The sequence below is a fragment of the Durio zibethinus genome, chromosome 21, assembly GCF_047325235.1.
Source record: "Durio zibethinus cultivar Kanyao isolate XHJ-2024 chromosome 21, ASM4732523v1, whole genome shotgun sequence".
In the NCBI taxonomy this organism is placed as follows: domain Eukaryota; kingdom Viridiplantae; phylum Streptophyta; class Magnoliopsida; order Malvales; family Malvaceae; genus Durio; species Durio zibethinus.
The window spans coordinates 12,647,887-12,658,714 of record NC_143182.1 but is presented as its reverse complement, the minus strand read 5'-3'; the positions used below and the strand labels follow the sequence as shown (position 1 = coordinate 12,658,714).

Here is a 10,828-nt window from a genome sequence, read left to right as displayed (position 1 = left end):
AGGAAATTTTTGGACTATGGTATGGTCACGAGAAATATAATACTCTTATGTTTTTAGGTCAATGTTTGCTGCTAGTGCTTAACAAATAACCACCCACTCATTTCCTTGGCTACAAATTTTATAATATAACAACATCTAGCCTGCTAAAGGAAATATGACAAAATCAAATGACTTGTCTAGTAGGAATCTTTTATCAGATTTGGAATGACATCCAAGATCCTGTTTTTCCTATTGATACTTTATATTAGTCAAGTTGGGGAGGGGAGATTTGAACTTGGTACACCTCCTTTAGTAGTATTTTTTGAAGTGCCACAAAGTCGTGTAAATGTCTGCAATAAATGAACCTCAGGTTTGAATTGTATTAGCACAATAACATTGTGGCCAATAAACAGAGTTCCTCATATTAACTCTTTACACTGCCATCTCACCTTGTTATTTACATTTCTTGTTCCCTTAATCCCTCTCCCATTCATCAGAAAACAACTATTTCCTTTTCTTAGTTCAGTTGAATAAAATCCATGTGTTCTCTGTTTCTTACAGATAATGCATGTCTAAAGAGTATAGACACATAATTACTAAAAGCATTGAGCTCATGCTTTCTAGGAATTGCATAAATAAAGCTCTAACCTATGGTGGATTTCATTTACAATTCTTTTTACTACAATCCTACAATTGTCCAATCATAATAAAAAATAATGAAGGGGTCCACCACTTATAAATGTAGGCTCCATATAAAATTTTGATGGACCGCACATAATTTTGAATTGTGATTGGTTAATTATAATACAATGATTGTAGATGACATACTTCCCTAAGGTATAAGCTCTTCATCAGCTCTAGTCCCCCAGTCAAATGAGCTGAGCCTAGGTGGCAAACAGCATACTTCCATGGTAAATTCTATACCTGTATATTTCTTCTCGGATGCTTAAATCATTCCCCTCCTTACTCCTCACTCCTCACTCCACCTTCCTTCCCACCAAGGAATAGAGGAGAAGGAAGGGGGTGGTCAAAATGAGTCCAATTAGATGCTCAATTCATGTCATCCTCATCCACACAGGAATGACCGTGCATATACTAAAAAGCTCTTAACAACTGAACTGACAAGGAGATCTCATTTCTGTTATTTCGGGAAAAAGGCAGTATACAGATAATACAGAATATGCCTCTCCTTAACCCAGAGCTTAGCTTAGTTGGTTCATGTAGCCATCCTTAAGAGGTACATACAGCAAGTCTGGTATTCAATCCCAGCACCTGCAACCCCTTATCCTATTCCCAAGCTGCGGTCTCCTTTGTACCAAAAAAAAAAAAAAGAATACGCCTCTTATTCATGAGGAATAAAGAGGTCACATATCTAGAAATTTCAGCAACTATCCTTCTATGCAAGGATTAATTTTAAAACAATCTTGTGGAAATTTAATTCCCTGTCATCAAATGAACTTGCATAGCAAATTAACTTTTGCAGAATAATTAACAGATTGGTTGGACCAAAAAAAAAAAAAGAAAAGGCACTAACTAGCTCAACATAACTTCAGCTTGGTGTAACCCAGATATTTCTATTTACTTTGAGAATATGTATATCATGGAAAAAGTTGCACATAACCTGTTAATATAGCAATCCCTAATATTATAAAAGGTGGAACAAGTACAAATGCTCCTATAGTTGCAAAGAAAACTGAATCATTCCTCTGCGAAACTTCATCCAAGTATGCCTGTCTCTTGATATTTCTCTTCTGTGAGATTGTTAAAATTTTTGGACTAACCTTCTTCAAATTCTTACCCAACGGAATGGTGAAATCATCGTCTCTATCCCCAACCAATCTCACAAGCTGCTCACGAATTGTGAGTTTGCCGGAGCTACCATCACTCTCATAACCTGGTCCTAAAAGAAACAAATATTCACTTAATTTTACAAATTGTACTGTTCTTCCATCTAGTCATTTTTCTGAGAAAGAAATGCATAATACATTTGCATTTATCTAGGGATAAGATTCGCATACCATCAACAGCAGAGCTAGTAGAACTTAGTTGTTCCAAGAGATCCAGTTGTGTGCGTGTAGAAGACAAAGATCCTTATGAAAAATGTCAAGAGTATAGAGAAAATCAGCAGTCTAAATGATTATTGAATCTCCATAGATGCCTAAAAGTTTCACCAGCATCTTAATAATTAAACAATATGATAAGAATTTCAATGTAGCTTATAATCATTTCAAAGGTAGCAAAACACTCAAGATTCAAGGTCATATGTTGAACAAGAAAAAATCCTTTTTGTTTTTGGGCTGGTGGTGCTATGACACAAAGCCAGAAAGTTTGAGGAATGGAGAGCAACAGAAAGCTATTCATGGTGCTACCTTTATATCCAATATGATCATCTATCTTCTATATAGGAATTCAAGCACAAAAAAAGAAGAAACTATCCATCAATTGAGCTTCTCTACCACAATATGAGAACCTAGAGATGAATCAAGACATTCTGCATATTATAAACATCAATCTCCATGTAAAATAGCAACACTGCTCTCGAAGAATCTGTCAAGAACTTGCAACAGAACTTTCTAGACATCGGTTTGCCATCAATTTGGCAGCATTACCATTTGCTTTAAAAGAAATTCACTCTAAAAATGTAGCAAAATGGGAATAAAAACTCAAAGAATCTTTCAAAATGTTAAAAACCAGTGGTCAACCATAAATTAATTTCCACAATACTATATAAAAGAAACTATCAAACTCTAATATGATTTCCCACATCTCAGAATCTCAATTATAGGAAAACATCCCAACCACAAAAACAAAGAGGCAATGCCAAAGATCCCAATTATAAGATATCCTACTTAGCTACAACAGAATCCTACTTAGCTACAACAGAGACATTACCCATAGTGATTCATGATCTGTTTAGGAGCTAATAGATTAATCCATAACTTTGCACAAAACCATGCAGTTATTTAAACAAACAGGGAATCAAGTCTGCTTTGATAAGGGAGAAAAGGGTGTTCACTTTTCAGTTTGGGAAAAATATGGAACGGAACCTTCATATTCTTATGCAAGAAATACCACCTTGGATAGAATTCTAAATTCTAAAATCCAAACTTCAATATAGCAGAAGTTAACATTAACTCATCATAACAAATCATGGTTTCTCAATCCCATGTTAAGTTCGAATAAACCAAAGGCTAGACAAAATTTTATATGTTTTTTTTTTTTTTTTGTACAAAGAGTCCCGCAGTCTACAACAAGGAAAGGGTTGCATGTGTGGGAAATTGAACCTAGAACTGCGGGGTCTATCTCGTGCCTGCATGAACCAATTAAGCTAAGTTCGGGTTCAGAAAAAAATTTTATATGTTTACACTTTCATAAGCATACATATAGTACATAACCTTCTCGAGTATAAATGCAAAATCAAACCCCAGGAAAGAAGAAACAAAAGAATTAATGCAGTTAAAACAAACTAAACTAAGCTAATGAAACGAAAGATGTAACATACCAGAGAAAGAAGCAGGGGGTTCTTCCTCTTTGACTCCCCCTCCTTGTCCTTCTGACTGAGCAAACGTTTTACAAGAAGACTTAAAAGAGATGAGCTTGAAGGGGTGCTTGTGCTTTGGGTTAAGGAATGGAGGAGGAATGGGTTTCGGGTTAAGAGATGTAGCCATGAAAAACAAAGCCATGACCAAATTTATTTGATGGATTTGTGGAGAAAGACTGAGAGCTCGGAAGCTGCTTTCATTTTAGTTTGCTTTAGATTCTGTAGTTGAGGTGAGTTACCAGTTTTCAAATTTCTGTTGGGGAAGGGAGCTCCTCCACATGTTATATGAGAGGCCCTTAATTAATGCGTGGTGGCTATTCGGTGCGGCCCGCACCAACACATGTTAGATTCCCATTTGCTTTTAGTTCGGCATTCAGATCCTTTCTTCAAATACTTTTTGCCCACGATTGATTAGGATTTAGGACAACAAGCATTAGAATTAAGATTTAAGAGCCTATTTTTTATTAGAATTGATAATTTTAAACATAATAATATAATATAAAAATTATATTAAAAAAATTATATATAAATTTAATATAATTACACTTTATATTTTATTTGTATCGATATAATTAAAATATAATATTATTTGTATCATATTCATATAAAATAATAATAATATATTTAAAATACGATATTATTTATAATAAAAAATTTAAAATTTATTTAAAAAATAAATTAATAATTATATTTATCATATTATTTTAATATTTAAATAGATTATAAATATTTAATTTTTAAATATTTTTATTTAAATATTAATTTAAATTATTTTTTGTTTAAATAAATAAATTAATCGTATCTAATTATATTATTCGTATATAATTATGTTAAATATATTATGTTGTATTGTGTTATTTGAGTAATTAATTATGTCTAATTATATTATTTGTATATAATTATATTAATCGTATTATATAATATTATTTTGATATAAATTAATTTTAAATATATTAATTGTATTATATTACATATAACACGTATAATAAATATATTATATTTATATTTAAATTATTTGTGTTATTTATATATTTATATTATATTTAAAATCATATTTAACACAAAACACGATTTAATAACAAACCTAACAAATTTATTTTTTATGGCCCAAAAATGTTTTATTACTTTTCATTTAAGTCCATAAAATAAGAAGTGAATATAAAATGAGGAGGCGAGATCGCGAGACGACGAGAGGACTTGGATGTAAATTTTTATTTGAAGTTTTTAATTAAAAAAAAGATTAAATAAAAATTAAAATTGAAAATAATAAATAATAAATTAAAAAATTTTTATTATATAGATCAAATTGTAAATTTAAAAAAAATTTAATAAATTTTTTTGTATTTTTTTAAATAATTATTTTTAGTAAAAATTTGGGCAAATTTTTATCTTTGATAAATACTGATAAAATTTAAATTACAAACAAAATTTTAATAATTTTTTTTAAATATTATTAATCTTTTTATTAAATTTTATAAATCTATTAATTTGGATCTTTTATTAAAGTTTTAATTGAATTTATATTAAATAACTTTACAAATCTCACTTAAAAAATGTTATTTAAGATTTTCTCTTTAATAGAGAAAAAGTTAGATAAAGTATTTTAAGTGAAATCCTCAACCTAATATAATTAAATTAAAATTAAGAATCAACTAAAAATAATAAAATTAAAATTAAAAATCAAAACCTCTTTTGCTTCTGTTACGAGGTGTATTAGTATTATTATTATTATTATTATTATTATTATTATTATTATTTAAGTATAAATTAATAATTTTTTTATTTAATAAATTTTAACAATAATTATTATAAATTAATTTTCTCTTTCTGTTGACATTTTTTTCTTTCATCAAAATATCCAAATATTTAAAACCATTTTAAAGATATAATTTTATAGCACTATTATATGTAGTTAATAGATTTTTTCATAAAAAGAATAAAATATTTGTTTTAAGAATAAAATAATAAAAAAAAAACATATCAAAGTTTTTTTATACTAAAAAATAAATGAAAGTTGAAAATCGTAAAAAAATTAACAACTATTTTTAAACATATAAGAAACTAAAAAATTATATTAGCCCAAAAAATCATATTTTATTGTCAAAAATCCAAAAAAACTAAAGTTCATTTAGCATTTTAATTAATTAACTCCTATTATCCAACTGCAATCTAAAATTCAACAATTATTTTCACGAAAAGTCTAAAATAACCTCAGTCCATCCAAGCACACGACTTTCATATACAATTTCTTGGCGCATATTACATTGGAATGTTGGTTTCCTTCGTTCGAAGTTAGAAGGTTAGTATGGTCATTTCAATTCCAATCCGACATCATGAAAGAAATATGACCGTTATGGATAGCTTTACAAATCCAGGCGTTTCAAATTGCTTTTGAACTTAAATAAAAAATTACTTTTAAATTTTTTTTATTTTAAAATAATAATAATTATATCCTCTAGATGCCCAGTGAAAGGATTCACACAACCAAAAAGGAAACCCTGTCGTCAAAGCTTTCCCTTTCTTTTTATAAGGCATGCAATTGCAAACAAAGAAATTAAGCTGATTGATAAGAAGAGAGAAAGAAGAAGTAGTAGATTTAATTTGTATTAATTTGGAGTTGTTGTTTGGTAATGGCGAAGCGTGGAGCAGACGAAATAACAAAGGAGGAAGAGAAGCAGGAGACCCAAAGAGCAATGGTGGTGGTGGAAGAAGAAAAAGAAGAAGCACACCCATATGCATTTCACGTGTCTGGACCTCGCAATGTCGCTAAACCTAATTGGAGAGAGCTCATCAATTCTAGTTGGTCAGTAAACATTTCCTTGTTTCATCCTTTTTCTTAAGTTGCAAGTTTTACTTTTTTTTTTTCTTTTTGATTTATTGTATTATTCGCTCGCTACTATACAAATTTGGTTGATAAAATGAAGTTGAAATGTTTAATTAAAGATACCCATTTTCTTATTTGCTCCTAATCTGTTGGCTTTTCTCACTGTTTTGTTCATCTAGCAAGGTTCTTGTTTTGTAATGATTCCATCAATGTCTTGAGCTATGTGGTGAATAACCATGTTTGATGGTAGAAGATTTCAATGGTGAATTGAGGTTTTATGAGCAGAGCAAGTCTGTTAGTCCTTGCATTAGAAGGTAGTAATCAGAGTGATTGGGGAACAATGATCTCAAAGACATCGCATTGGATTCGGATGAAAACTGTTGTATCAGGGTTTTGAGTGTTTTAATACAATCCATCTTAAAAGTTAGGAAATGGGTTATTTGATACATGTGATCTAGTCTATTATTAGGGTTGAATAGCGAGCTACAGGTCTATGAATTTTATGTTTGACCCACGACAGATCAGTAGCTGTCTTTGGATGAAGCCGTGAGATTTACATGTGCAATTGTTTTGTTTAGACATGAATCTATGGGTCATTTCCTTTTTTGCTTCAAATATATGTGCTTTTCTAATTGTCAGTACTGTTTTGGTCATTTAAGGTCCTTGGATTTTAATGATTCCATGAGTATCTTAGGATTTATGAATTTTAAGTTCGACCCATGACAAATCGTAGCTGTCTTTGAATGAAGCCCTGAGATTTGCATGTGCAAAATTTTTGTTTAGACATGAAGCTACATATCTGTTATATATAGCTTTTTCTCTGCTTTTCCACCCAGTGGTTGTTTCCTTCAAATTCTATAAAGAAGAATAGCAATGAAGGGAGAATTTTTGAATAACTCGGTTTTGACTTAATATGATCTCTTCTGATCTAACCATGCTTGTTGCTACCGCTATTCTGACTCGGCATTGGACCCAACAAGAGGCATTTCTGTATTTTCTTTTGGTTGTTTTGGATTAGGAAGAGGATTTACTGTTAGTCATTAGGGGCCTAGAGCTATCTCAGAATTTTAATAGAAGCATGTGCGGTCTTTCTTTTGGTTATGCATATGCCTTCAACTAGTAGTTTTTCTTTTTTCCTTTTTCTTTTTTTTTTTTTCCCCTTTTGCAATTTCCTTTGTTCTTTTCTCTGTTGGAAGAATCCATTAATCTTCATCCATTAGTTGCGCTAATTTTTAATAAATCTACTTTTCTTTAGCCGCTGATGTTATATATCTATTAAGCTCCGGTTCCCGTATTTAGTTTTTCTTTACATTTCCTTACCAATATTTATTCTTTTTTTTTCTTTTTTGCAATTCTTTGGCCTTTATATAATATTTTTCTAGAAAAATTTTTTTTCAATTTTATTGGATCACCTGTTTTATTCAAAATTCTGCTGTTTGGTTGTTTGTTATGAAAATGGTAGACTTGTAACTATGCCAATCATGCTAATGAATGATTCACAAATACAGGAAAGATGCAAACTATAAGAGAACCGTAATTGCATGCTTCATACAAGCAGTTTATCTGCTTGAATTGGACAGACAAGAGATCAGAACAGAGGAAAATGCTCTTGCTCCAAAGTGGTGGCTGACCTTCAAGTACAAGTTAGCCCAAACTTTGATTGATGAAAGGGATGGATCTATATTCGGAGCAGTATTAGAGTGGGATCAGTCAGCAGCCCTGGCTGATTTTGTGCTCATTAGACCTAGTGGAGCACCAAAGGCTGTTTTAGCACTTCGAGGAACATTACTCAAAGGTCCAACTATGAGAAGGGATATCGAGGATGACCTCCGCTTTCTAGCTTGGGAAAGCTTGAAGGGTTCTGTAAGATTTAAAGGAGCATTGGAGGCATTAAAATCAGTTGCTGAAAGGTATGGAAGCAGCAATGTATGTATTGCAGGTCATTCCTTGGGGGCTGGCTTTGCTTTACAAGTGGGGAAAGCATTGGCTAAAGAAGGAATATATGTGGATGCTCATTTGTTTAACCCACCTTCTATTTCACTGGCTATGAGCTTAAGAAATATTGGAGAAAAAGCAGGGTTTGCTTGGAAGAGGCTTAAGTCTATGCTTCCTTCTAGCAGTGAACCTCAGGCCACTGGTGATGAGGGGATCAAGGATAACTCTTTAGGCCTAAAGAATTGGTTTGGCCATATATATGGGGAGAAAACTTCTGTGGGGTTGAAAAAATGGGTGCCTCACTTATATGTGAATAATAGTGATTATATCTGTTGCCATTACAATGACCCTGAAGGAACAGATGAAAAAGATGCAGACAAGGAGAATGTTGGTCCAAAAAATGCGCAAGTTGCAGCGAAGTTGTTTGTGATGTCAAAGGGGAAACAAAAGTTTCTTGAGGCTCATGGGTTGGAGCAATGGTGGTCTGATGACTTGGATCTCCAGCTTGCTCTAAATAAGAGCAAGTTGATAAGCAGGCAATTGAAGTCCTTGTACAGCCTCCCAGCTCCACAACAAGTGCAGGGAAGGCCAACATAATTAGAGGCGGTTGCTTTCATTGAATGACTCAGTTTCTAAAGATCCTTCCATGTCTTTATAATATGTGTGCATGTTCCAATAAGTTGGTTTTTCTGCTTTCTCATCCTTGTGTACCAAAATCAGCAAACGTATACCACCTTTCCTGAAAATATATATAAAATCATTTTTATCTACCATTATCGATCTTCACATTTAATCTAAAATGTTTCATTATGCCGTTAGGCAGTTTCCCGTTACCAAATATCAACTGATTCAAGTATAGTCGTACTGAATAAATTTGTACTTTCCTTTCTTTACAAAGTGCATAAAAGTTCTGTAATCTGGGAAGAAAGTTCAAGCATTGTTTTACAACTTAAAGTGTATTCTTATGGAAACAATTTTGGCAGGAAAGTTGGCTTCAAATGTGGAGGCTCACAAGCACAGGTCGAGTTGTCAAGTATATTAGGATAGCTTTGCTATTATTGCATTTTTTTTCTTTGACCTTCAATTGTTCATTAGATTCTGTATTTTGGTTTATATCTTTGGCAAAGCTTTCACCCACCCACCCACCCACAAATATCTTTGGCAAGCTATGCTGCATGGTAACTGTGATGGTTTCTCCAAGTTCTTCCATATAAAATTTTCTCTCAGACTGAATTTGGACCCTCTACCTTATGGAGCTAGTATTCAATATGCTGTCAGTGTAATTTTTATAATCGAGTTTAAAATATTGACATATATCCTATTTTTTAATTAGTTTTTTTAATTTTTTAAAATATATCCTAAATAGTATGTGTTATCCAATTAACTCAGCTCCTAAAATCTAAAAACTCCACTGACAGTTGATGAAATAATTTCTCCTAAATGTATATACAGAGGAATAATAACATTTGAACTTTCTATACAAGAAAAGTTAATTAATTATGCATGTTGTGTATATATATATATATATATATATATATATATTGCATCTTTGCAATTACTTATGAAGTGAATTAATATAACAATCAAATGAAGTTGGGCTTTTGGTATGTTTTGCATTCGTTTGCAGCATTATTTGCAGTGGAACAAGCACCTCAGATTAACCCCGATAATAACTCATAGTCAAATAGGCTGATGACCTCATGTTCGTGCCGACTGTAATATGGCTCAGAATCCAAAAGCCATGACTCGACATTCTGGTATGCAGCTAACCAATCTGTCCGTTGGTTGGTCGACAAATTAGACATATGATCAAACATTGAGATATTGTCGTGATCAGCTGTCTGCATCAGGCTAGGTAGTTGATTTGCTTCTTCCAGATGAAATGCTTGGTCACATAACTCGATTGAACCCAACGATGAATCCATGGATAATGTTGTGGTGCCACTGGCAGCTTGTACTTCTCTTTCATCTTCAATTTCTATGACCGGGACGAACTTCTCAACATCTTCAGGTTTAGAAATAGTTGGGCTTCGATAGCCGGTTAGCTCTTGAACAAGCTGCTTGAAGCTTGAGCTGTCTGTGATGTAAACCTTAGGCCTCAAAACTTTTATTAGGCTGTGAAGCTGCTTCTCCACGTTCTTAGATGCTTTTGTTGATGCCAGCTGACTTACCTTCTTGCCCATTATGGTCAATTTCAGGAAGATCTAACTTGGGGTTTGGTTATGATCAATGAAGAGGGTCTGAAACAGAGCTATAAATATGAAGTTTCCAATGAAATGGATAAGTGTCTGTGCGGGTTGTGGACAAGAACCAAGTCGCAGGACATGAAGAAAAGATGCTGAAAATGATATATATTTTTTTAATAAATTAGGTTTTATAATAGGAGTCCACACCAACCAAACACCTTCGATCAAACCCTTATCATGTAAGATTTTATTCTCTCATCATCAACCTCCAAAGGCTTGGTATCGTTTTAGCAATATATTCCAAGGTTTGTTGTTTGCATTAAAGGGACAGAGAATATGGTGGTCAATTTGTTAAGCTCTCTT

General features: G+C 32.3%; 2 protein-coding genes across 3 annotated transcripts; one reads left to right on the top strand and one right to left on the bottom strand.

The window, feature by feature from the left end:
- Positions 1–1,517: 1,517 nt before the first annotated feature.
- On the bottom strand, positions 1,518–3,792 carry LOC111306255 (myosin-G heavy chain-like protein). 2 transcript variants are annotated; one of them, XM_089750437.1, is made up of 3 exons: positions 3,482–3,792; positions 1,998–2,069; positions 1,518–1,873 (listed from the first exon to the last, which is right to left on the bottom strand). In XM_089750437.1, the coding sequence occupies exons 1-3, from the start codon at positions 3,660–3,662 to the stop codon at positions 1,578–1,580; spliced, it is 549 nt and encodes a 182-aa protein (XP_089606563.1). In that variant the 5' UTR covers positions 3,663–3,792; the 3' UTR covers positions 1,518–1,577. The 2 variants fall into 2 exon arrangements, with proteins under 2 accessions (XP_089606563.1, XP_022759893.2); XM_022904158.2 differs by having other exon boundaries at positions 1,518–1,879; positions 3,482–3,790.
- A 2,224-nt stretch (positions 3,793–6,016) lies between these two features.
- Positions 6,017–9,048, top strand: LOC111314743 (GDSL esterase/lipase At4g10955-like). Its single transcript, XM_022904356.2, has 2 exons — positions 6,017–6,323; positions 7,853–9,048. The coding sequence occupies exons 1-2, from the start codon at positions 6,151–6,153 to the stop codon at positions 8,874–8,876; spliced, it is 1,197 nt and encodes a 398-aa protein (XP_022760091.1). The 5' UTR covers positions 6,017–6,150; the 3' UTR covers positions 8,877–9,048.
- The last annotated feature ends 1,780 nt before the right edge of the window (positions 9,049–10,828 follow it).

Bases quoted from the DNA above. Each gene is read 5' to 3' on its own strand.
- LOC111306255 (XM_022904158.2), bottom strand. From the start codon at position 3,662: ATGGCTTTGTTTTTCATGGCTACATCTCTTAACCCGAAACCCATTCCT. The intron at 2,070-3,481 runs GTATGTTACATC...ATTTTTCATAAG, and splicing joins ACCCCCTGCTTCTTTCTCTG to GATCTTTGTCTTCTACACGC. The intron at 1,880-1,997 runs GTATGCGAATCT...TGTTTCTTTTAG, and splicing joins TACTAGCTCTGCTGTTGATG to GACCAGGTTATGAGAGTGAT.
- LOC111314743 (XM_022904356.2), top strand. From the start codon at position 6,151: ATGGCGAAGCGTGGAGCAGACGAAATAACAAAGGAGGAAGAGAAGCAG. The intron at 6,324-7,852 runs GTCAGTAAACAT...TCACAAATACAG, and splicing joins GAGCTCATCAATTCTAGTTG to GAAAGATGCAAACTATAAGA.